The sequence below is a fragment of the Amborella trichopoda genome, chromosome 13, assembly GCF_054954075.1.
Source record: "Amborella trichopoda isolate Santa Cruz 75 chromosome 13, AtrichopodaSantaCruz75HAP2 v2.0, whole genome shotgun sequence".
NCBI classification, from domain to species: Eukaryota; Viridiplantae; Streptophyta; class Magnoliopsida; order Amborellales; family Amborellaceae; genus Amborella; species Amborella trichopoda.
Genome location: NC_142348.1, coordinates 4,463,142 through 4,490,830, shown reverse-complemented (window position 1 = coordinate 4,490,830; position 27,689 = coordinate 4,463,142). Strand labels below are relative to the sequence as shown.

The following is a 27,689-nucleotide window of genomic DNA, read 5'->3' as shown; positions in this document are numbered from 1 at the left end:
AGCTTATTCTCATTCAAGTGGCCCACAATCACTCACATGGCTTTAAATGGTAGCAAAGGTCAGCAAAAAAGTCTTCAAAGAATAGTGTCACCAAAAAATCCCCATCATTTCTAGAGTCAATTCCCATCATTTCTAGAGTCAAAGAATCACTCAGCTAACTAAAATTATTGAAAGAAACTTCTATAGTGAAACACAGCAGATCCAAGGAGACCAAGCAATAGTGCAAACAACAAACACATAAACCGAGATTTCAGGGAGCAGAGTTCCTGAAGTAATTTACAACATTTTTTACGGAAAAAAGTTGTTTAAAACCAGTCACAATTCGACCAAGTTCATCTTATAGTATCTCCTCCATGTGATCATGAAAATTGAGCTGCAGTTGTAGATGAAAGTCACTAATCATGTAAAACAAGAGAAATGGCAGAGCAATACTGGAGAAAGGGCCCCTATGAAGCCATCATTCAAATATGAAAGTCTATACTACAACAGCAAATGAGTAATCGAGAAATGGAACCATAGATGGGATTATGTCACATCATATACAGAGAACAGTGACAACAGAAGTGGAATTCCCATTCAACCCTCATAGGCACACATGCACGCGCATGCGTGCACGCATCGTATAGCCATATCTTATCCTAGATGAACAATGAGTGAAAGTGGGTAATCTTGACATTACTTCATCTCCTCAAGTGACAAGAAAACCACTCATGTATCCTTGTTACATGCATTTAAACTTCTTTTGATAGCTTTTAATGCTCTAAATCAACTTCCAAAGTTGAAATAGCATGAATTTAGATGGTTTACCCGAATTGCATGCCAAGAACCAAATGGTAATATACATTACTGCATCTAGGTCATCAAACACAAGTTGCATACATTATTAACAAATTTGTAGTATGCAAATATTTATATATATGGCTCTCACCACATGAGCACCAATCGGACCAATAGGAGGCTTTTTGAATTTTCTATAGTGCATCTCAATAACTCGCAAAAGATGAAGCACTCTCTCACCTCCAAAAGCAGTCACCTGACCAAAAAAGGAAAGTATGAGAGAGGCAAAAATGCAGAGACATCTATTAAATATTAAATACCATTTATAAATATGGGATGCATGTGTGCAACTATATCTCTCTAAACAAGCATGAAGAAGTGTAAACCAACACACATTTAAAGGTCTTACAAATCATGTGTGCATGGGCGCATGTAAATGAGGCACTCCATTTTCTTTGGTAATATTCAAATGCATGATAATAGCGGCACAACAAAATGAAACAATTATTAGCCAAGACCTTGTTGGTTTTTTGTCGTTGAAGATCACGGATGTGAGCATTGATTTCCCTGTACTTGGTCTGATATTCTTGAATCTGTATATAAAGTAGTATTAAACAAAAAATCCCATTGTGCAATACTGGAACAGAATACAAGCAAAAGACATGAAACTCCCCATAATCAATACAGAAAATATTCCCACCAACCAATCCTCACTAATTAAGCCTTATTAGCACTAGGAAACAAGTCATAAAATGACTGTCCAGTAATCCAGTTTACCAATTTCGACGGTAAAACACACCTCTGCACTAATTTCCTCGACAGCACTAGTTGCATCTCTTAGTTTTTCATCTAGCATGTCCTCTTCCTCCTTAAACCTGAGTAACCATAAATAATTAGAATGTGAAACACCATATATAGTGCAACACCCCATTTTTCATAGCAAAAATAACCAGTACTAAAAAATGATATGAAAATATAAGCAAACCCTTGAAGTCTGGAAGTAGCGATATCAAACTCTTCATGAAGTTTGGCTAATTGTTCCTGCATCTCGCTTTTTTCAGCCTACAACATAGACAGATGATAGAGCAATAAATCACAAGATACATTTTCCACTACTCCTCTATTGAGGAATATTAAATAACTAGGAATGGGGCTTGGGCTTGAGTGGTTAGCAGCACTAAATCTCAAGTTTGATTTCTAAGCTGACCTAACAAAATAATAATAATAAACAACTGCAATCCCAGCATTTCTTCAACAGGCTTCCCATTCATAGACACAAAACAACTGAATCAAACAGTGAATGGATATGTAAGCCAACATTCTCAATATGTGCGTCTGACTGCATATATATGTATGCATGTCTATATGTATGTATGTATGTAGAAAGAAAGAGAGAGAGAGAGAGAGAGAGATGGAGTATGGTTGCATGCTCCTATGAGATAATTGCTCAAGCATTAGGTCACATCTCATAACTTCTTCAGAGACCTAGGCGGATCTGTTAGATCCCAAATTTGTAGAGGACCCATATTCATCCCATCAAACAAGCTCACAAAAATATATGACAAAAAACCATGAAATGGTTTTTTTAGGAGAGAAAGAATTAATTGAGTACAGGCGGTACATTTCAAGAAAGAAAAAAATGGTGTTCGATGGAGGCCTTAGGGAGAACTGTTCGAACAAAAATTCCATATATGCCCTCATTATCACCGAATGAACAATGTTAGAAAACAAATCTATTGATTTTGAATTCTTAAAGGCCTGGACCTAAAATGGACAGCCCACTCTCACCGAATTTTCTCTCCTAAAGAAATCAATTTTCTAGTTTTTCTTTTATTTTTTTAAGAAAATTTGTTTGCCACGTTCAAGAGAGTGTACGTGCAAACAAATCTCTCTAGATAGTTTTGTCTAGGAGCATTCAGGCCATGAGCTAATAATGTAGAAATAAAGCAATTCCAAACAAAGAAAAAACAAAATAAGTCTCTAACGCAAGTGATAACTCCTAGCTCTTTTGCATTAAATGTTAGATATTAATAAAAATCAGCAAACTGATCAGGAACTGATATGGTAAAATGAATCAGAGGCATTTAACAACAATTTTTTTACGCTACAAATCATCATCATCACTACCATCCAAGCCTGATCCCCAACTACAAATGATATCAATAAATAATGAAGAGAAAACCAAAGCAAAACGGTATTCTAATATTAAAATCTCAAAGAACTAAAAAGCGTGAGGAATGAAGAATCCAGCTGCCTTTAACAACCTGAGTATCCCTAACATGTTTGTCTCGAACATCAAGAATCTGTTGTTCTATCCGTTTAACACTATCTAACAACTTCCGAATCATATTTGTTCTCCGTGCCATCTCCTCCTCTAGCTCAAATTTCTCTTTTGTAGCCTGATAGTATGAAAAAAGATGTTTTTCATAAGAGGCAAATAACACAGAGAGCTAAGAATGAACCCATGTAAATGAATCATATTCATAGAAGATGAGGTTATCTCAAGTCCACACCAATAAAAATACAAGAGAAAGTGCGGAAAAGAAGCAAAAGGCAATAAATCTCCGAACTAACACGAACAAAGTGAGAAGTAAAATAGAAGAGCACACTTTCCAAAGTCAATTTTTGTGTAGCAAACACTAAACAAATTCCCAGATATGCATGAAAAAAAGATGCAAATAGGCTTAAAAAATACCCTTTTAATTATGAACTTAAATATGCGTTCCTAGTGTGCTAGTTACAATCGGCTCGCATGAGATTGTGGATCTCTAAAATATTATTGAAAATTGCACTTTCATGGCAATGTCTCAAAACCGTGTTCAACAAGTCTGCAAGCCAAGCCTACTTGACTTGACAGAGTCAAGTCACCTCATCCTGATACTGATTAAAGCGTGTAAATTTGGATATGGGTGATTGCTTGATAAAGGTGCATGAATCTACGGATGGTCGGATGCATAGAACAGTGGGAACAGGAGCAGGAATAGATAAAGAAGTAAGGAAATATTAGTATTAGGAAGGTTTAAAAGGAATCATGGGAATGACTCTAAATCAGGAGCCCCATTCAGGGTACAAGTTGCCTGCAACTGAAGGCCAGTCATAGTTTGACCAGCCTTACTTGTGGACCTGTGGACTGGAGTTATCAATAAGTCGACATACATGTGGAGTAATGCACTCCAGTATCGCCTAAGGTCCTATAGTCGATAGAAGTTGTATGTAATTTGCACGTTTGAATTTAATTCAGGAATAAGATACATAGCTCAGTGAAATAAAACTGAAAACTTCTGAAGCCTTTGACAAAAGAGCTTCTCAAGTTGGACAAAGATTAAGTCTGAGAACTACAACAATGATCTCAGTGAAGTGCTTTTTATGCCTCTGTCCAACCAAAACAAAACTTTTTATTGATGCTTAAAAATACGAGTAGAAGGCATTCAGGATGAAAGACCACTACACAAAACAAAACAATGATACTAATCTACCATTGGGACTAACTCAAGCAGTTCTACTTTTCCCATGGACATCAGTATACATTGCTTCTATGATTTAACTTCTTTTTTAACAACAGTGTCACAGTCTGGGGAACAAGAAGGAAAGGAAGAAAATTAGGAGGGGCAAGTAACCTATCCAATTGAGATAGAACAATAACCCAAAATGGCTTTCCAAGGTATTTCATTTAAAGCTGAGATAAATACTCAATCACAGATTTGCATGCTCTGAGCATGACAAAATCATATAACTGTATATATGTTCTTGGACTCCATTTGTGTCAAATAATCAGTAAGGAAACATTATTATATACTTCTCTACATCGGCTGACCACTTATCTCAAACAGGATATATAATAAATACATATAATTTGCTTTCTTAGCAGCATACCTTTATTTCTCACAGTGATCTAAAAAGTAGACCGCCCAGCTCCTGGGCAGCCGCCGAGGTGGTCCAGAAGTCCTGGACGCAACACCCAAGCCTAGACAGCCAAATTAGACAAGATATGCTTGGGTGCCCAGCCCTGGGCGGCTGTTCAAGGGCAGAAATGCTCCTCTTTGAAGGCATTTTTTGGTTATTTTTTTAATACTAAAGGGTAAAATTGTAGGTTTTAGATTCATTTAAAACCTAAAACCTATTAGAGCCTCTTTTAGAGAGAGAAAAACCTCAAAAAACTAGTTTTTGGTGATTTCATAGGATTACGAAAAATTGATCTGAGCATCACCTATTGATATGAGATTTAGTTTTGGATGTTTTATAAATCTATTAGAGAGGGTAGCAGATTTTGAGTCCTTAGAAACATCTTAGAGGTGGAAGTTCGGAGATTGAGTAATCAAAGTTTTAACTATGTGTGGACAGTGGAGTGTAGACTATCAGACTATGGATAATTGCATATGGACTTATGGTTGTAGAGTATGGAGGAGTGTGTGCTATGTGGACTTGTATACTATACATTTGATGTGCCCTAAATCCCTAATTCTTATGTGTTATACAATTATACTTATACTGTTAGACTGTAGAGATATTTTTCTTTCTACTGGGCCGCCCAGGCTCTGAGCGCCGGCCTAGGCGCTGGGCAACCTGAACCCCCCCCCCCCCCCCCTCCCTCGGCCGCCTAGCACTTTTTGAAACACTAATTTCTCAAGAATGTTCAACTTGGTGAGCAAATCCTCATGAATTGTAACATTCAATAATCTAAATTGGCCAACTAATGTACCACCATGAGTAAAAAGAGCAAGAAAGCATCCATACAGAATCAAAGACCGCAGGTTTAATGGTAGTTTAACGTCAACCTTCCTATTGAAAAAACAATAAGAACAGAAAAAGGTATATAAAAAACTATATTATTAAACATGATTGGCTTTGAGGATCACATAGCACCTTTAATTGCATGCTCCACGGTGAACAAATCAGCTCTATCTATTTAGATTGATTGTGTGAAAAATATATATTCATAAAAGGAAAACTTATTCTTCAGCTTAGAGGAAGGCAAAGAAAACCAACATTCAAGTTATTGATAATAACGAATTAATCAAGGATTGAAATAAATAGAATAAAAAAACCAGTTGCAACCCAACTAAAAGACATTAACGAATAAAATTACAGTTTTCAAGTTTCTTTATATGGAGAAGATGCATGACCCCTAAAAATGTGAATGAGTAGGTATCCAATATTGACCTTTCAAGTTCAATAGCATATTTGTAAATGAACAGATAAATAATAATAATTAAAACTCAGTGTCACTTCAAATATAGCAGTCACTAGCAAAGACCCCTATTTTAATTAACCGAATCTGAATGCACCTTAGAAAGATTCTGCTGCCGTTCCCCCTGTAACCTTCTCACTTCTGATGTCTTCTCCATCATATTGGAAATATCACCTTTTCTTTCAAGAAAAAGACCCTTAAGTTCATCAATTTTTTCCTGAGAAGTAAATCCACGGGGAAAATGTCATAGGTTTATTACAATTTCTAGCTTTAGCTTTACAAATAAAACAAGCATAAGACAGATAATCATACAAAACAATTCACAAACTCTGACACCACAACATGGAAACCTGAACAATATTACACAAAATGATTTTGTATTTCAAATCACAAAAGACAACACCAACAAGAAAAAATTCAAAAGGAGGTGACTCCTGTACTTCCAATGTTCAAGTGAACATTCAACTATCTCAATTAGATCGTGCTTCAGGTTCCAAAAACCAACCTACAGATGTTTGTGAATTTTATCAAATAGCACATGACTCTGGATAAAAAAAATAAAAATTCATTCATTACAAAGGGCATCATAATAAGTAGAAGAAAGAGATCGATTTAGGCAGCAGTTAGAAAAGCAATTAAAAATCAAAAAATAAAAGCTCAAAAATTTGACCAACCAACAAATAAACAACTGATCTTGTTTGATAACCTTCAAAAAAGAAATTTCTTACCAAAAGAACAACTCTGTACTTCAACATAACTAGAAAAGACGTGAGTAGGAATCAATAGATCCTGAGTTTTTTCCCCTTGCTCAAAATCCTAAAACATGGAATCTCTTCAACAAATTATAGTACTTCAACCCCATAACAATCAGAACTCTCTCTCAAGGATCTCCCTCCCTCGATGCCTCTATTTTATGCCCTCTAAACGGTTAGGTAATTCTCATTGCTGTTGCTTCAAACCCCAAAATATTGGGGCAAAAGAGGTTTCCACTCCCTATGGTTCAAAACCCTAAGAATGCTCAATTCCCTAAACTAAAATTGATGAGGCAATTTTTCAGGCAAAACAACCTTGAATCTTCACTTGATAAAAACACTAACAATAATCACCAGGAGCTGTGACTCTCAGGTTCATGCTACTATTGTCTAAAAAGATAAATGCTTTCATCAACACATGCCAGTTACCCTAACAAACATCAAGATACATCCCCATGAGCGTCAGACATACGTTGCATCAAATCTCAAAACAATGTCAAGAACTTTCATTAAAAACTATCCAATTCTCTAAAGATGGACCTTCCTTCTTGATCCATCGACCCGCAATCAGTCCAAAGTTCAAAGTGAAGACTATATGCACAAAACTATTTCAAACAAAAAATCAACAGAGAGATCAGTGTTCCAATATCGGAAAATTCAAGTTTGGCCCCCTAGGCAGCCAAACGCGGTCCTAGGCAGCCTAAAAAAAGAGTGGGCTTTGGGGCCTCAAGGATGTTTGGATCTGGATTGTATACCAAATCCTCCAAATTGAACTTAACGAAGTATAATCATGTTATTTTGTAGTATAATTCTAAACTCATGTATGTATGAGTTTGAAACTTAAATTGAATTACAAAAAATTTAGAAGATTGAAACTTAACCAAAATTCATACAAAATTGCATGATTCACTAAATAGTTACATAACAATCTGTCAATATGTGCAAAAATTATCAGTAATTGAAGGAAAACACAAACAAAAGCCATTGTTGAGAAAAGTCAAATCAACATCCAATATGAAAATATCACCAAACCCTTAACCAAAAATTGAAATATGTTTATCTTTGGAAACCAATCAATGCAGTGGCTCGAAGTCTGAGCCTTGGTTGTTGAAACACCTCTTTTGTGACCCCTCCAAGTCTTGCACAATTGGATTGTGTTTTTCAGTTTCACAAGAAAATGAAAGGTCCAAAAAAACTTTCAATCTTCAATAAATGTCAAAATAAAAATTTAAAAAAAAAAAAAGATCTTGATTCAGTTTCTCTTTCTGACAAACAAGTAAAGAGGGTTTAGGGGAGATAGAGTACCCCCAAAACCCTCCCCCTTATAGGGATGAAAAAGACCAAAATGCCCCTAATGAGGGCCATTTTGCACCCTTGGCCAGGGAGCATCTCGGCAACCATCTACACCAAAAGGCAGGACAAGTTTCCCTTCTAGTGCCTAGTCGCCCACCTTGGCCCAAAGGGATGTGCTTTTTGCCTGGCCGCCCTAGGCGCCTGCCTACCCCAAGGCGGTGCACCACGGGTTAGGCAGCGAAGCAGCCGGATTTTGTAAAATAGATCTATCTCATGTTTCCTACAGAAAAAATAAACAATTCAACCTTCAAAAATCCATAAGTTTGTCAATAGATTATGTAGGGAGTCAGTGTAAAACTTCGCCACATCTTGTCATGAGTCATGTACCTATGTTATACCGAATGGGCAAAACGGAGATGTGCATCCGGAGTTTTTATGTGATCACCAATACCATTGAGACTGAAGGAGAAGTTTTAAGGATAGTTGTAAGACCAGCAATGATTTATGGGATGGAATGTTGGGCAGTCAAGAAACAACATATCCATAGGATGAGCGTAAATGAGATGAGTAGAAAGACAAGAATGGATAAAATTCTGAATGAATACATTCAAGCGAACTTGGGTGTGGCTTCAATAGGTGATAAGATGAGGGAAAGTAGACTTAGGTGGGATGGCCATGTGCAACATAGACCCAATAGAGCATCAATTAAGAGGTGTGACGGTTCAAGTGGAAGGCTCTAAAAAGACATAGGAAAGGTCCAAAAAAACATGATAGAAATAGTGATAAAAGACATAGTGACTTTTGTCTTACTGAAGGCATGGCCTTTGATAGAGAAGAATGGAAGAACCTGATTCATGTAGCCAACCCCAAATAATTTGGATAAGGCTTGGATGATAATGATACATATGTCAATATGCAGTTTGAAGACTGGAGATGCAACCAAGTCAACTTGCCTCAGATCCCATGAATACCATGGTAGGCCACAAACAGGAAGCTTAAAAACTAGGACAAGTCATTAAGGACTTGGCAAGTCCATACAATTATCTGGATTCATGTCAGTCAAAAACCAAAACTCAGTTGTCTGTATGCAACAATCTCTAACCTTATTTTAAGGTTAGGGGGTGCCACGAACAATTCCTCACCTCCTTCCTACTTGTAGAAGTAAAACATTATATTACGATATTGTATTTTTCTGTAGTAATTTCTATTTTTTCTTTAACAAAAACTAAGAAAATGTTGAAGAAGATCTGCCAAGCCCAATTCCAAGTCCCCAAGTGACCCAGCCAAGGATTCGAGAAAGCCCCAAGCCAATTAACCCTTGCAGAAATTTCCATGCATGCATGAATACATGCGGCAAATGCAGATTGCATATAGATGACAAGATAGAGGAAAACATGTTGTCACTGAGCACAAAGTCATGTATTGTATACCTTTTGTCGATCAATTCTTGCTTGGCAAGTAGGAATACGATCTTTGAGCTTTTCAAGCCTCACACCCTCCTCCTGAATCTGGTGATCCACATCATATACCCAACACCAGGCTAATTGTTTCTTCAAAATATTTACTTGCTGGGATATTTCCTCAACATGCTCCATACTCTTTATCTTCTCTTTCAACTCATCAATTTCTTTCAATATGGGTCTAATAGAAGACTCCAACTCATCTATCATTGCATTTGCAGCGTCCAGCTGACCTTTGATGTTTTGTAGTAACTCATTTACTTGTTGAAGTAGAGTAGCCCTGAAAAAGAACTGAAATCATCACATATCAGGACCACTTTCTTTAAAATAACTGCAACATATTGAACAAACTTATGAAACAATGTTATGAGGATTTATGAGAGAGCGAGAAGGGAGGCAATTCTTGTTTCAGTTGCGCTTAAAATTTTGTACGTCATAAAGTTCACAGGTGAAATTTCTTGCTACTACAGTATGAAAAATACTGCACAAAGAATCAAATCTGAAAAAGGAATTCTGCTATAACAAGAACCATGGTCACCACCTTAAATTTGTCCTTATCATTCCCAGAATGCAAAAACTCTCTGCTTTTATCCTGGCTCATAATAACACAAGGATTCTCCACATCAATCTGAAATTGCAGCAGCTGTCAGGCATAAGCAAAAAAAAATTGTACAAACAAACATGCAACATATGTTATAAAAACAAATCAAATGATGAAACATGGGTGTAGAGAGCAACCAACAATATTGTTCACAGAAAAGGTAGATTGTGCAAAACAACTACTGAAAATCATTAATTAGGTTCCATTGGAAACTAAAGAAAGGGCAAATCAAAGAAGCAAATTTGTAGTGTTGACAGCAAAAGCCACATTTGGCGAATGATTATTCAAATTCCTAGGCATCTTAAATATTAGCCATGCTAAGAGATGTTTGACTCCATAATATTACCATATGCTACAGGGTATTGCTATTCTTGTAATTTTTTAATAATAAGCGAATTTCAGTATTTAGATTTCAGGATATATTTTATCATTCCATCATCATAACTTACACGCAATGATCTGATATTGGATTGATAACAATCATTACTTCTCAAAGGATCCAGTTTCACATTGCAACCCCAAATTTCCATGTTTCTAACGATTGATTACCTACCTTGACAAGTGACAATGTGATCATACAGATGCCCTGAATATCTCAGGGATCTAGATCTAAGGTTTCAGAAAAACAATTTGGTAGCTGCTCTAAGTAAATAAATAACTACCAAAATACCCAAGTAGGGTGTCACTTATGTTTCAAGTTTAGGGCCAAATGCAATGACTTGTACCCAAACCGCAGGAAGATAATACAAAGTTCATTTTTCATGGAGCTTCCAAGAGAGCATGAGGTCCAACCAGGTATTCCAAAGAAAGTTAAAGTTTGCAACTGTTATTCTGCATCTTGAATTAGAATTTTTAAGGACTTTAAAAATTAGATAATGTAATTCTAAAGGGCAAAGGCCATCCAAGATAGCATGCAAACTTTCATATTTGGGGACTTTGAGTGTCACTGTCAGAAATACCCCGCAAAGATAACAAGAATATAGGGGCAAAAACTGGGTAAAAAATAAAATTCTGGATTTTTCCAATTAGAACTTGTGAATTTGAGTAATCCTGGGATTTTGTAATCCATGATCAATTTGGTAGATTTTTATTCTCACCATATGAGAATGTGGCAAAACTTATGTACTGACACAATAGAAATAAGTACCAAAATAGCCCCATATGATGAGCTCCAAAATGATAGAGAAAATCCTCTTGACTACACAATACATACAAATGTAAAACACTCTCAAACACCATAAACACTCAAACTAGGGACATAAGAAATATAAGCAACTTAGTCAACAAATCAACTACTGACATAGTTTTGATCGATGAGACCCGAAACGGCATCATCAAAGAGTAAGAACTTTAGAGGGATGCTCTAAAATCCAAAGGTTTTAAAATTAACCGGACTAAGACATAGCATATGGAATGCAAGTTTAGTAATAATAGGAGTAAACAAGGAAGTAGTTAAAATTGACGGCCAGGAAGTACCAAAAAGACCACACTTTCGATATCTTGGGTCGATGTCCATAAAAATAGAGAGATTGCGGAAGACATCGCACAGAGAATTAGAGTTGGGTGGGCAAATTGGAGATGTGCAATTGGAATTTTATGTGCTCACCGTGTACCAATGAAATTGAAGGGCAAGTTCTATAGGAAAGTCTGAAACCAACTTTGCTCTGTGGGGAGGAATGTTGGGCAGACAAAAAACAATATATCCATAAAATGAGTATAGCAGAGATGAGGATGTTGAGTTGGATGAATGGCAAGACAAGAACGGATAGAATTCGAAATGAATCCATTCGGAAAAAATTAGGTTTGGTACCAATACGCGATAAAATCAGAGAGAGTAGACTTAGGTAGGTTGGCCATGTGTGGCGCAGACCCAATACAGCACTTATTAGGAGGTGCAAGTTAGTTTAAGTGGAAAGATTGAAAAGGACAAGGGGTAGACCCAAAAGGATGTGGTTGGAAGTAATCCGAAAAGATATGAGGACTTATGACCTCATTGAGGATATAGCCTTTAATAGAGCAGAATGTCAAACTAGGATTTGTGTAGCCAACCCCAATTAATTGGGAAAAGGCTATGATAATGATGAGTAAACAAATCCACTACCATTCATAAAGAAATGAAACAAGGAAGAGTGATAAGAACCTCAATCTATATATATATAGTGAAATGGAAGTCAAATTCTATGTGCTTTGTCATCAAAAGTATGGGGGAAGAGTCACTCACTATGTCTCCATGGAGATGGATAGGAGAAGAACTGCAAATCCTAATATCTTGCAGAAGATACAAGCACACAATATCTCATTGGCAAAAGTAAACAATTATATTGCACACAGCACCAAGCTCTCCATGGAGTTGAATAGGAGAAGTACTGCAAATCCTAATATCTTGCAGAAGATACAAGCACACAATATCTCATTGGCAAAAGTAAACAATCATATTGTACTCAGCACCAAGCTTACATGCTGATAAAAATAAATAAAAACTAAAAAAATACAGAATCCTATTCTAAACCACTATGACCCATATGAGGAGTTTAAAAATGGAAGAACAAAAATGTTAGGAAAAAATCCCCTTGATTACACAATATATACAAAATGTAAAACACTCTCAAACAACATCCACACTCAAACTAGGGGCATAAGAAATATAAACAACTTAGTAAACAAATCGGCTACCATTCTTAAAGAAATGAAACAAGGAAGGGAGATAATAACCTTAACCTATATCTAGTTAAATGGAAGTCAAATTCTGTGTGCTGTCATCGAAAGCACAGGGAAAAAGTCACTCATTTTGTCTCCATGGAGATGGATAGTAGAAGAACTGCAAATCTAATATCTTGTAGAAGATACAAGCACACAATATCTCATTGGCAAAAGTAAACAATCATAATGTACTCAGCACCAAACTCCCAAACTGAACTAATATCAGCCCAAAAGAAATACAGAATCTTGTTCTAAACCACCTTGGATTACGACCATCCACCAGTTTGAATTTCCATACTCTGACCATTGAAGGCCTAAATAATGAGGGGAAACCCAGCCCAATATAGATCAAATGTGGTGAATCATGTATTTACCACAATCATATAAAACCTAGGAATATAAGGGAACTGGCCGACCACTAAGGTTATGACATATGTCCAGTTTAGCGATAGTTACATACTAAAAGTCCACAAACGGCAAAATAAACATATGTAAATACAAAGCTCTAAAGGAGTATGAACAGTTGTACTGTCCATAAGAGATTCCCGTGAGATCAAGTGCATTGTGTCAAAAAGTGCTAGGTGGAACCTAGATGGTCAAGGGGGTCCAGGCTGCCCAGCGCCTAGGCGCGTGCCCAAAACCTAGGTGGCCCAGTAGAAAAATATTTTTTTTGAGTTTTCTCTCTCTAAAATAGCCTCTAATGGGTTTTAGGTTTCAAATGAACCTAAAACCCATAATTTTGCCCATTTGGTATTAAAAAAAAACCCAAAAATACCCTCAAGGAACCGCATTTCTGCCCTGGGTGGGGTACAAGCCCTGAGCGGCCGCCTAGGCGAGTTCAGGCGGGCGCCCAAGGATATCAGCCAAGGTGGCCGCCCAGGCCCTAGGCGATCCGCTTAACAGTGTTCAAGTCCACATATGCTCATATCTAACCTAAAGTGGAGGGGGTTTGACAGTTCCTACCCTTCATCAGAAAACTATCGAAATAAAGTTGACTAAGGAGGACAAATGGTAAAAACACCATTCACAATCATTACCAGTGTTTCAAAAAGCAGACTGCCCAGCGCCTAGGCGGTTCTAAGGGCCTGGGCACATCGCCCAGGCCTAAGAGCCCAAAAAAAGCAGCATACCCTAGGCGCCCAGAACTTGCCTAAGCGACTGCCCAGGGACTGCGCCCTGCCCAGAGGCGAAAAATGCACTCGGTAGGGGCATTTTTTGTCATTTTTTATGATACCAAGAGGCCAAAAATGTGGGTTTTAGGCTCATTTGAAATCTAAAACTCATTAGAACCCATTTTAGAGAGTGAACCCAAAAAACTAGTTTTTTATGATTTCTTTAGGATCAAAATTGATCAAAACCTCACCCATTGATATTAGATTTAATTTTTGATGTTTTATAAGTCGATTGAGGGTTTCTTAAAAGATTTTGAGTCCTTAGAGGCATCTTTAAGGTGCAAATTTGGAGATTGAACTATCAAAGTAAGTAGCCTAGGGTTAGAGGCCCTATGGATAGTTTTTTGCCTCGGCCTGACCCTAAGGTTAAGCAAACCACCAATTAAAATAGACTGAAGAAGGAAGAGAGAGAGAAAGCCACTTTTTATATTGCTACATGGTTTTATGAGGCGAGCATTCCTTTCAATACCGCTCGCCTAAGCAGCTTCTATGCTTTGGTAGAGGTAATTGCCCAATGTGGGCTTGGGATGATACCCATGAGCTTTCAAAGCCTCTTTTGAAACAAGCAGTGAGTGTCACAAAGGATGTTGTCATAGTTTCAAAAAGCGCTAGGCAAGCGCCCAGAACCTGAGCGGCCCATTTGAAAAAATAAATAAAAACTAAGACCATAATCCCAGTTAAAAAAAAAAAAAAAAAAAGATCAAAATTGAGAAGAGAATTTTGATAATCCATAAGACCATAATCCATATTTTTTATACAATGCTAAAACAGTAAAACCATACAAGCATACATTGATATTCTGATACATTGTAGATTGTACACACAAAAGTTAGATAGTACAACTAGAAAGTAGAAAGTAGAAACTAAAAAAAAGAAAAATAAAATATATAAAAATTCAGAAAATATACAGTCTAGGACACAATAGTCAACAATCAACACTCAACACCAAGTGTCTTTCAGTCATTATCATCATCATCATCATCAGAAGGAAAAAAGTCAGCTTCATCATATGCATCAGAATCGAGGCCATTATCATTAAAGTCATCTCTCTCTTCAATATAACACTTGTCCTCATCTGTTTCTTCTGAATCTGGTTCTTCCTCCTCTTCTTCTACCTCCATCTTACTAGTATGTGCAGATGAGGCCCTAGGAGTCTTGGCTGCTCTACCCTTTTCTATCTTTTTGTGCTTCATTGAACTCAAATATTTTATAATTTCCTCCCTGGGAGCTCCAGGAACATTTTTACATGGACAACATCCCTCTTAATACCGGCAAGGTGTTTTTTAAACCGGTAAAAGCCCCATTAGTGTCCTTACCACAATAATTACATTTAATACGATTTTTGTCATTCGGATTCGAGTTATAACCATACTTCCAACTCGGATCACCACTTCTAGAAGAACCTAGAGAAGATATTTCCGTAGAACACGGCTTATTTTCATCATTTTCTAGTTCTTTTAAATTAAGAAGTTGTCTAATCTCATCCCGAATAGCTTCATAAACCTTTTTACAAGAAACAACATTCCCTTTAAAACCAACAAGGTGTTTCTTGAATCGGTTAATACCGTCATTGGTATCTTTTTCAAAAAAATTACACCTTATAGAATTTTTATCTTTAGGTTTTGGGTTATAACCATACTTCCAACCCGAATCACTTCTTCTAGAAGTAGCAGAAATAGATCTATTCAAATGACAAGGATTTTGGTCCTGTTTTTTTTTACAAAACCCATATATTGCTTAATTTCCACCCAAGGACTACCGCCCAGTTTATATGCCATCGCCCAGGCCTTCAAGACAGCCTAGGTGGCCGCCTAAGCGCTGGGCGATCCGCTTTTTTTAACACTGGATGCTATAGAAGTTAAAAAGGATGCATGGGCTCAATATTGAGTTTCTATTATGACTGATGCTTGGAATGATAGAAAGAGAAGAAGTCAAATGAATTTGTTTGTGAATTGTCTTTTAGGGATTGTTTTTTTGAGGTCTATTGATATATCTGATCATATCCATGATGCCCATTACATATTCCAAGTTGTACAGGTTGTCACAGACAATGCTGCTCCTAATGTTGCTGCAGCTAATTTGTTGTGCATAGCTTATCCTAGAATCTCTTGGATACCATGTGCAGCACATTGTATAGACCTCATGCTTGAGGCTTTTGGTGGTTTAACCAAGATATCAGGAACAGTGAAGAAGGCAAACCCAGTTACATATTTCAATTATAGCCACCATCTCACCCTCAGCATGATGCGTAAATTTACAAAGAAGAAAGAGATTGTGAGGCCTGAGGTCACGAGATTTGCAACCTGGTACTTATGCCTAAATATTATACATTCGAGGAGAGTGCAATTGAGGCAGATGCTTACCTCGGATGACTGGAGAGCATGCAAGTGGTCCAAGGATCATGTTGAGAAGAAGGTGAGAGATATTATCCTTTCTAAAGCTTTTTTGACGAGGGGTGAAGGGCGCTCTTAAAGTATTTTCTCCTCTTATCAAAGTCTTTCGCATGGTTGATAGTGACAAGGCTTCTATGGGTTACATATATGAGGTTATGGAGAAATGCAAAAGAGAGAACCCAAAATTTTGATGATGATGAGAACCGCTACAAACCTATTTGGGAGATTCTTGATGAGAAATGGGATAGGCAACTACATCGGCCATTGCATTCAGCTAGTTATTATTTGAACCCAACTTTTTTTTATGTCGACAAGGATATACACACAAATAACATAATTCTGATTGGATTTAATAAGTGTGTAAATGTGCTAGTCCCTGATCCTGATATCCAGAATATTATGTGTGCTGATAAACTGATAAATTACAAGTGCTCATTAAAGTCTTTTGGGAGTCCAATGGCGATGAGGCACAGGACCAAAATTGATCCAAGTAGTAATAAGTTTCTTAAGTTCATCAAGTTCAAGTAATCAAGTTTCATTTTTATAATTCTATTATTTATTTATGATTTTATTCTATATCTTTGCAGCCAATTGGTGGAGCCAACATGGGTGTAGTTCTCCAAATTTACAAAAGTTGGCTATTCAGATCTTAAACCTAACCACTTCCTCATCCGGTCGTGAGCGCAATTGGAGTACTTTTGAAGGGGTAAGGCCGTAAGGGTAATTTGTATAATTGTATTAATAATACATGAACCATAGATTTTAATTAATTTCATTTGATTTTGTTAAATTCATACAAAAAAAATGAATAGGCTTGAATCAAAGAGGCTCAATGACCTAGTCTATATCAAGTATAATCGATTCTTGAATGACAGGTTTGCTAAGAGAGACCCCATCAGATCAAAAAATATGGACAATGCTATGGAGTGGTTAGTTGATGATGACGAGGCCCAGAGGCATGAAGAATTGACATAGGACATGGTCATGGATGCTTCAAGGACATCAGCCGACCCTCCTAGGGCCATTAGATCTTCTATACAGAGGACGAGGGTGGAGGAAGAGGAGGAAGCAGAGGTAGATTCATAAGAGACAGAGGAGGACGACCAATATGTCGAGGAGGGTGATGACTCCGGTGAATATGATGCAAATGCGGCTGACCCTACTTTTTCTGATGATGAATGATGAATAATGATTAAACTTTGAACATTGATTGAAGATTTTTTTGAGTCTTCAAGTATTACTTTCATTTTTGCTTTCTTCTTGTTGGTTGTGTATTATGGATAGTAGATTTGTAGTTCCACTGGTTTGGTATTTGACAACTTTGGTTTGGTAATTTGGTTAGGTAAATTTTAAGTTTTAATTGGATATGGAACAGTGTTTTAAAAAGCGGACCACCTAGCACTTGGGCGGCTGCCTAGGCGATTCTGGGGGCTTAGGCGCATCGTCCAGACCTAGGCGCCCAAAAAAAACGGATATCCCTGGGTGCCCGCCTAGGCGCCCGGGAACTCGCCTAAGCGGTCGCCTGACCACCCAAGGCTTGCGCCCCGCTCAAGGGACAAAATGCCCCTTGCTGAAGGCATTTTTGGGTCATTTTTTAATACTAAAGGTACAAAATTGTGGGTTTTAAGTTCATTAGAGTCTATTTTAGAGAGAAAAAAACCCCAAAAAACAAAATTCTACTAAGCCACCCAAGTTCTGGGCACCCACCTAGGCGCTGGGCGGCCTGGACCCCCCCAACTGCCTAGGTGCGGCCTAGCGCTTTTTGAAACACTGATATAGAACGACTTATGGTTATCTTATGGAGTGTGTGCTAATGTGCAGTATACTTTTAATTATGATGTGCCCAAAATACCTTACTTTTATATTTTGTACAATATATATACTGGTAGAGACTGTAGAATCCTTTTTGGATTCAACTGGGCTGCCCAGGTTCTGGGCGCCCGCTTCGAGGCTGGGCGGCCTAGACCCCTTAGGTCGCCTAGGACCCACCTAGAACTTTTTGAGACACTGATCATTACATTGTCTACATCAATTGGTAAGAAAAAAATAAGAAGCAAATCAACCTAGTTGTCCAGCTGTTTGAGAAATTGTGAGGAGACCAGTTACACAAACACTAAATTTTGCAAGAAAGTTGCACATTAACATCAAGGCAAACTCTGGTGGTTTTTGCCCCCTGCCCATGGCTTTCATTTGTCGATAGATTGACAAACATCATCATCAGAGCATTTTCCTAACTATTTGGGGTTGGCTATAGGTTGACAAACAAAAGAAAAAATAAAAAAACATGTATGATCTTTTCAACCAATCCTAATGAAAACTTTCTTTTCACAAAGAAAAAAAAGATAAAAAAAAGAAAATGCAAATTAAAAGGCACTCTAACACAAAAAGCAAGAGAAAAAACTCACATTAAAATGCTCCACAAGTTCATGTAGCTCCCCTTTTTTATGAGCAACCTTTTTTCCTGAAATAAGATGATTGTTATTGAAGAACGCATTTAAGAAAACAAGCACAGAGCAAAGTCCCATTGCCAAAGACATTGTAAGAAGTATCAATGAATTACTCACTCAAGACATAAGGTACGCGAAAGGCCACACAATAAAACCCAATATTGTACAGAGTTCACAATCTATTGAATAGATGCAAAATCAAAAGCCCCAAATAAGAAGTACCAATGAATTACTCACTCAATACATAAGGTATTCGAAAGGCAACATAATAAAACCCAATATTGTACAGAGTTCACATTCTATTGAATAGATGCAAAATCAAAAGCCTTGGGGCTCTCTCATCACTAGCATCAACAAGATAATTTCAATCATAGTTCAGAATCCAGTATATCTATGTCAAATCCATTTCAAAAACCCTAGTATGGATGTTGCTGCACTAAGCAGGCTTATGCACAAAGGCAGTTCGGTACCAACATTTTCATTGCCGATACTCCACCAAGAAGAGGCACATATTGGCAATCGTGCCATTTGGTTGACAAGGTGTTTCACCTCGATCACAGATGAGACCAACTTGTATGTTGGCTTGCCGGTGCATCATACAGGGCCAGAATTATAGTAAAAAAGGGCACAAAGCAACAGTTAAATAGCCGAACAGAAATGTTCTACTTAAGTCGTTGTTCATAGTCCATATGTTATTCTTCAAAGGCACTACAAATCCCTAGACCCATGGAAAACCATTATGCAACTGCTCATCTTCCTCCAACTTAGGAACAGCACTAGCTAAGGCTCCCAGCTTCCCTCCCTCCGAAAATCTAAAGCATCTTATGCAAGTCATTTTGTCCCATGGCCCATCTAAAGGACCGCATCATATATGATACATGCAATCATTCCGTCACCTGCCCTCTGGCCAGCAATCTGGCATGTAAACCCATGCACAATATTGCACGTACATGTATCATACTCATACCTGATTCTGCAACAATTAAAATTTAAACTAGATCGAGACCACAAACAGTTATTGCACTTGAGATCAAATATAGAGATACAATGACTTTCACGAACACATGTGACATGATCAAGAATTGAACATCCTAGTTGAAAAATTGAACACCTGAATAGATAGTGGATATCTACAAGTCGGTACATCTTTGTCCAATTCCATAAAATCAATTCTCCTGACCCTCAGAAGAAAACCAAATGAGAAAAGCACCCCAAAATGCGCAGCGATGCAAGAATTAAAGTTTCATAGTAGAGCAAGATCACAATGTACTGGGAACAACAGGAGAGCAGTGGCAATGTTAGCATTAAACAGGATGTCAAGAAGTCAGCTGAGCATAAATCACCCTACAGCTCTAGCACATAAAGCCATTAAAAAAATATCAAAACGAGCAATGGATGTGGAAAAGTAACCTCTACAGTCTTTCAAGACAGTGGTGCTAGATGATACTGTTATCCTGCGCTCTATGCTTATTACATTGCCATATGTATCATGCTTGAAAGCATCCTCTCCTTGATTCTTCATCTCCACAACCACAAGAGCATAACTGCAGAGAAAGAGTTGCATAACTACAAAATAACAAGAAAAATGGCTATAAAAGAGCAATCAGATGTTCTTCTTCCCAAAGAGAGACATGAAAGGACTCATAGGTAAATAAATGATCATAAATCTAAGACATCTCCTAATATGGTCGTTTTCCCTTCAAAAAAAAAAAATTCCATCAGAAAGTTACAAGAAATCGTTATTAAGGCTCACAACAACAAAGCTCTTCAATTTGATCTTAGGCAGTCATAAAACATGCCATGAGTAAGATCCAACCTTAATATCTTTTATAAGCAAAAATATCAACAGTACTTGTAACACCTCCATAAATCATCACAGGTAGTCCACAAAATAGGAATCGCACGCAGATACCTGGGAAAAATGCAAATATCATATATTTTTCCCCAACAATGATATTCCTGACTAATGCATATTTTAACCTCTGTCGGAATTTGAAATAACAGACTAACACGTTTGAACTTGATATACATTTTTAACCCATTAACAGGTGAAAGATAATCCAACCTTCTGAATAGTGGACTGGCAAGAACAGCCTCTTACATATACCAAAATACTTTCCATACACTTACTATCTGGCCCCCACCATATGACTTCTAAATAACAGACAGAGACAAAGAGTGATAGAATATAGCTGAAGACCCTGACCACCTGCATGAAACTCAAAATTTCGGGACCAGCAGCATGGTCCGCAGGTGATCCTAGCACTTTACTGAAATTTTTGCCTTTTTTCTTATTCCATTGCATACATTTAGGGCCACTAAGTTTTCAGGTACATGACATCACGAGTATTAATGATATGCTCTCATTAGTAAATATGAATAGTACAACCTTGATCATCAGGTAATGATATAACATATAAGAGGTCCATAAGCACTTTCTTCTGTAACTAACATGGCCATAAATTCACTAACATAGGAACCATTTTGATGTTCAGCCAAGTGACATGAAGCTATTTGAGTCAAACTATGCAGCAAAGATAGAGAGAAGAGGGGGGAGGTCAAAGAGCATTGTCATATTTTACAGAGAGAATCAGAGAAAAATATAGAGAATCAAGTATAACTTAGACAATAAAAACAAAAGCATGGTAACAACCCAAAGAAAATCTATGGAAAAAGACTACTAAATATTCACAGGACCCTTTTCTTTTGCGGCAAAAGGAATTGGATCTTCCAGAACAAAAGGAATAGAAAGTTGTCAATAAAAAACTGGAAACTATACAAGAAAATGAGAAATTCAAATGGACGCAGAGACATTTGACCTATTGCAGATAGTAACTTACTTGCAACCGGTTTTTATGAACTCCTTCACTGAAGAAGCCCTCTGTGTATTCTTTGCTCTTATACCAAATGCTACGCACAATGCCGTCAATATTGCACTTTTACCACCTGAAAAGAAAAAGGGAAAGATATAGAGAGAGAGAGTGTGTGTGTTTGCGTGCACGCGAAAAATATTAGATTAAATCAAATGTCCAATTCTTATAACAATGGTACTGAATCACACTACCCATAGTGCCCAAAAAGATGAGTCATTGAGCATTAATTCGATGTACGGCCCAAACTATATAAATAAATAAATAAAGGTTACAATTTTGATCAATGAAATTAGAAGAGGAGGAGGTACGTACTTCCATTTTGTCCAGTGATAAAATTAACATGCTCGCCCAAATCAATTTGTAAACTACTGTGACACATGAAGTTCTCCAAACTTATCTTTGATATAATTCCAGCTCCATATCTATGAGGATTCACAAAAGCCCTAGGAGTATCCATTTCGTCTCACTAGTACCTCAACAAATGATGTAATTCAGAACCAAACACTATCGCTTCTGTATCATACAAAACCTTGAATTTAAGATCATGAAACATGACTTCCAAATGAAGCCCTAGTATCCACTCCTTGCTGGTCTAGGGCTTCTGCAACCTGAAATTCAACAAATCGGGAGCTAAATACCCAATAAAAAACCCTAAAACGCAGCATCAAATCTACCAATGATAACCCCATATTCAGCACCTGAATGGGTGGAGAATCTCCAGTGGAGATTAGCATAAAAACTCTCAATTCATCTGACATTGATTGGGGCTTTCTCCCATAAACCCCGATAAGGAACTGGAAGATATCGAGTTCAGTAATAAAATCCTAGGCTTCTTCATCATTACTGGTCTCTGAAATCACGAAAACCGCATCATAGGTTTCGGGCCTTGGTTTCTAGGGTTTTCGTGCGCTGAGGGAAATGGCCCTCTAAAAAAAGCCGCAAAAAATAATTGATATTTTAATTTGGGAGAGCGCGAAATTCGGTTGAGGCATTTAAGACCGTTGATATTTTGAATAGCAGAGATTTGGTATTTTATGTACGAACATTACCTCTGTTATTGAGACAAATACCAAACCAACCCCCTCCCCTAAAAAAACGTTGAAAGAAAATGATCAAAAGATCCTTAGGACATTTAATTAGAATTGGAACTTGGGCGTTGTGTGGCCTTGTTGATTGACAGCACGTACGCTATACTCCCTTAAGAGATCGTTAGCAAATCGCCCTTTAATCGGCCATTTTTTCAACTAATGGCCGTTTTTATGGAAACAGTTTTAAACGGGACGTTTTGAAAAGTTCGGTAAAAAATAGTGTAATTTTCATAAAAACGCTTAATGCATGTTTTTTTATAATACGATTTAAATCATACCAAATATTTGTATCCTTTTTTACCTATAATTTTTTGTTTGAAAGATACCTCTTTTTTTTTTTTTTTTTTTTTTTTTCCTGTTTTGTGTGTTGTAGTCATGGCTATTTTTTTACTTTTGAAAAAAACATTATTTCAAAAAAAAACCTAAAATATAAATTTTTATCCCCACTGTTCTTCAAAGCCACAGTTGTAGATCGAAGGTATGAATTTTTTTGCCTTTTTTTTTAAAAACATAAACAAATAGATGCAAATTTCAGTTGTTATTATAGAAAATCATTGTGTAAATGAAATACTATTTAGAGCAAATCATTTTGTAAAGTTAATCATTGTGTAAAGAAAATTATATATATTCAGATTTCTGTGATTATTTGTGATAATTGTTTTATGAAAATACTGTTTATGACACAAATTAGAGCTCAAAACATAGTATGAGTGAGAAGCATAGAGTGTGACTATAGGACCAAGTAATTAATATTTTGTTCTTTATTATGTGGGAACAAAGATAAACAATATAGTGTAAACTGTAAACTTACAGAAGCAAGCAATTGTACATATACGATTAGTTCCCCAAACCAAATCCTTCAGCTTTGCTTGTTGTTTCTCCGAGAAATGAAAGGCCCACTTTTTTTTCTCGGTCTCTTTACAAATCAGTATAGTTAGGGCTTTCTTTCGAACAATATCCCAAATCAGAGAGAAAAACATTATTCAAACTATCCCAAATCAGCATTTCATATTCTTTTTCTCTCTCTAAAAAACAGTTAGTGCCTCTTCCAATAGGGTTCTCCAAACTATCTCAGCTCAGCATCCTGTCTTATTTTTCTCTCTCTAAAAAATAGTAAGTGCCTCTTCCATTGTTAAAAAACTTGAGGGAAGAGATGGACCCACTATTAGGATTAGGGGCAGTGTCGTGAGACTATCGATCGTAAAGATCAAGCTTTTACTAAAACTGTTAGAACTTTGTAAATTTTTGTGTATTTCTCCATGACCTGAAACCCTTCTTAAAGAGGGATGGAAGAGGTCGTTATCCAACGTTCGGCTTCCTCCTGAAATCTCTGAGAAAAAGTGACCTTGTAATCCTGGGAAGTGGGTGGTTACTTTATAGCCGTTAGATAACGGCTCATTCTCTCTCTAAGAAGCCTCCATTTTTAGTGATAAGCATTAAAATATAAGAGAGATAAATATTACACGTTTAAGGGCCTATGGCCATACACACGTACCAACATCTCCCACTTGGTCATAAAGGACTGATGTATTGAAATATCATAAAGCCTTTACCACTCAATGAATTTAACATTTATGTGCATATTTTTGTCATGAGGCTTTCATGCAAGTGTGGTTATACATCTCATAATAAAAAATATCAAAAATCATATCATGGTTTTTCACATTATGCGGTTTTTCCTCTCATGACCAAGACATCAAAAAATATCCCATTTGAGAATTCCTGACTTAAATATTTCTAAGTCTCATCAAAGCTACATGTTTTGATAATATTTTTACACTCAATCTCTTTGTTAAAGGGTCTGCAATTGTATTTGAAGATGGCAAATAACTTACAGTTATTTCATTCTTTCTAATAATATCATAAATACAATGATAATCAATTTCAATGTGCTAACCTTAGAACTATAAGCTTTATTTTTAATTGATGAACTAGCAGCCTGATTATCACAACAAATTTTAACAGGTCCGTCGGCTATATCTAGCTTCAAATCATTTACAAAGCATTTAATCTATACGGCATAAGATATAGCAATGCTACAAGCAATATACTCGGCTTCCATAGTATACCAAGCTACGCAACCTTATTTCTTACTAGACTAAGAAATACATCCACCTCCAAAGAGGAATACAATTCCTGAAGTTGATTTTTTATCATCTAGGTCTCCTGCAAAATCTGCATCAGAATACCCAGTAACCTCTAAGTTGTTAACTTATAATTTTTAGTTTTCTGAATATATTTGAGTATCATTTTTACAGTTTGCCAATGAGCCATCCCATTATTACTCTGAAATCTACTTACAATACCATATGCATGACTCAAATCAGGTTTTGTACACAACATGATTTGTGCATCCTACAACTTGAACATATGAAATTCTTTCAATTTCAATTTTGTTGGACACATTTTTTTTGATAATTTCAAGCCTTTACAAATAGGTGTATCTATGGGCTTGCAATTTTCTATTTTAAATATCTTTAAAAACACTTTTTAAATAATTTTCTTGAGATAAACATAGAAGTCGTGAATTTCTATCTCTTGTTATCTTAATAGCCAATACATATGAGGCTTCTTCCATATCTTTTATCTCATAATGAGAACTTAGCCACGATTTGGTATGGTAAATCATACCAATATCATTACCGGCTATCAAAATATCATCCACATATAGTGACAATATAACAAAATTGCTCCCACTGTTCCAAACATATACACAATGGTCTAACCGGTTGGCTATGTAATTAATTTCGGTTATTGCATTATGAAAAGTAAAGTACCATTGTTTAGAAAACTGTTTTAGACCATATAAAGATTTATTAAGTTTATATACTTTGTCTTCTTGGCATTTAATTACATATCTTTCTGGTTATTTCATGCATATGTCTTCTTTTAATTCTCCATTTAAGAAGTTGTTTTGACATCCATATGAAATAATTCTATATTATAATATGAAATTTATGTAAGGATGATCCTAATAGATGAAAATTTGGCTATTGAAGAATAAATTTATACATAATCTATACCCTCTTTTTTGGTAAATCCTTTAGCTATCAACCTAACTTTATTTTTATCAGTGGATTTATTTGCATTAAGCTTTTTCTTTAGGACCCATTTGCAACCGATGACTTTTCTATCTTTAGGGAGGTCAACCAACTCTTAGACTTTATTTATTGTAATAGAATCAAGTTTATCATCCATGGATTGAGTCCATTCAGCTGAGTCATGTGAGCTAATACCTTCACTGTAGCTTTGAAGTTCATCTATTGTATCATCATTCATTGAAGAGTAATTATCTTCATTCATAAATATATAAAATTCTTCTAAAGTCGTAAGTGGGGCTTTAGTTCTTTTAAGCCTATCTAGTATATTTGATTCAATTGAATAATTCTCAACAAATGCAGAGGGAGTCTGACAAACAGGGTCTTCCAGACGCTTATCTTTATCAATTTCATGTAACTCAATAGGTTGATTTAAAATATTTTCATCATCTATATTTTATAAGAAATGAACATCGCGTATCTCTACTAATGATCTAGTATCATAGTTATAGAATCTATACTTTTTAGAATTTTCTGAATAGCCTATGAAAGAGTATTTTATAGTTTTACTTAGTATTTTATTTATATTTTGTAGTGGTATAAGCACATGTGCCCATGAACCCAAAACTTTCAAGATAGTAAGGTTAGGTTTCTAACCTGTCCATAATTCATATGGGGTCAAGTCTAAAGATTTAGTTGGAATACGATTAATGATATATATTGCAGTGTTGAGAGCCTCACCCCAAAAATGAGGTGATAAATTTGAATGGCTCATCATGGACTTAACCACGTCCATTAGAATTTTATTTCTCCTTTCAACTACACCATTTTGTTGTGGTGTATATGGTATAGTTGTTTGGTGAATTATATCATGCTCCTTACAAAATTCATAAAATATGACGAAGCAATATTCACATCTCCTATCTATTTGAAGAATTTTAATATGTCTACTTAACTGATTTTTTACCTCAGTTTTATATTCTTTAAATGGATCTAATGCATCTGATTAATTACTAATTAGGTATACATATCCATAACGTGAATAATCGTCTATAAATGTTATGAAATATTCAATACCTCTATGTATTTTCACATTTAATGGGCCACATATATCAAAGTGAACAAGACTAAGTAGTTCAATAGACATTTTCCCTGTAGGGAAAGGCTTATTAGTTAATTTACCAGAAATACATGGCTCGCATGTTTTGAACACAATTTTTTCTAAATTGGGGATCAAGCTTCATAATTTTTTCAATAGAAATTGTTGTTGATAGTTATAAAAAAAATAAAAATAAAAAAATAAATAAAAGTTTGCTGAAATTTTAGAGAGAAAGAAAAAGACATACATAATTGCTGAAAATTAGTTGGCTTGCACCTTTCTTTCTTCCATATTTTATTGCTGAAAATATGTGCATAATTTTATTGGATTATTGAAAATTGTTATGCACACAACAACTATTCCAGTAAAGGTTGTTATATCAATTGCATGCATTTTTTTTCGTGGCTTATAATTTAGGGATTTACTACATATTTTATTTGCATAATAATTGTCATTGCATTGCATAATTATCCTTTGCTTGGGTCTTTTTCAGTTAGAAAATTTCATGATCTTGATTTTGTGAATTCATTATTTTTATGATTAGGCAATACCATATTTTTGTTGAAAATATCAAAATATCATTTTAGACTCTCTCTCTTGTGCTAAAACATATTCATATATTTATGAATTTATTTTTATACAAGATTTGGCATAAAGTAGTTGTTGCCTTACTTTATTAATTTTTTGTTGCATCACAGTAGTGTGAACATAAACTGTTCGAGAATTTGTTTTTTGAGGTCTCAGCTCACTGAGAGTCGGCAATCCTATTGAGTTAACTAGCAGACAACCTTTTCTTAAACGCAATTAA

At 36.1% G+C, this 27,689-nt stretch overlaps 1 protein-coding gene across 6 annotated transcripts in view; it reads right to left on the bottom strand.

Annotated features, from left to right (window-relative positions):
• Positions 1–22,756, bottom strand: part of LOC18428808 (structural maintenance of chromosomes protein 6B) — a 52,514-nt gene extending 29,758 nt beyond the window's left edge. For 2 of the 6 annotated variants that reach the window (XR_016048065.1, XM_011623067.3), the window contains exons 1-13: positions 22,355–22,756; positions 21,969–22,264; positions 21,624–21,729; positions 20,194–20,327; positions 18,742–18,797; positions 10,012–10,098; positions 9,441–9,761; positions 6,063–6,182; positions 3,042–3,176; positions 1,763–1,839; positions 1,577–1,652; positions 1,296–1,370; positions 929–1,033 (exon numbers count right to left, since the gene is read on the bottom strand). Coding sequence is in view for 4 of the 6 variants with exons in the window: in XM_011623067.3 (XP_011621369.1) it covers positions 929–1,033; positions 1,296–1,370; positions 1,577–1,652; positions 1,763–1,839; positions 3,042–3,176; positions 6,063–6,182; positions 9,441–9,761; positions 10,012–10,098; positions 18,742–18,797; positions 20,194–20,327; positions 21,624–21,729; positions 21,969–22,113 (1,437 nt within the window). In the remaining 2 variants the exon portion in view is untranslated. Of the gene's footprint in view, positions 1–928; positions 1,034–1,295; positions 1,371–1,576; positions 1,653–1,762; positions 1,840–3,041; positions 3,177–6,062; positions 6,183–9,440; positions 9,762–10,011; positions 10,099–18,741; positions 18,798–20,193; positions 20,328–21,623; positions 21,730–21,968 lie in introns of all 6 variants that reach the window. The other 4 variants (XR_016048064.1, XM_088856368.1, XM_088856370.1 and 1 more) reach the window with 3 other exon arrangements.
• Positions 22,757–27,689: the final 4,933 nt, after the last annotated feature.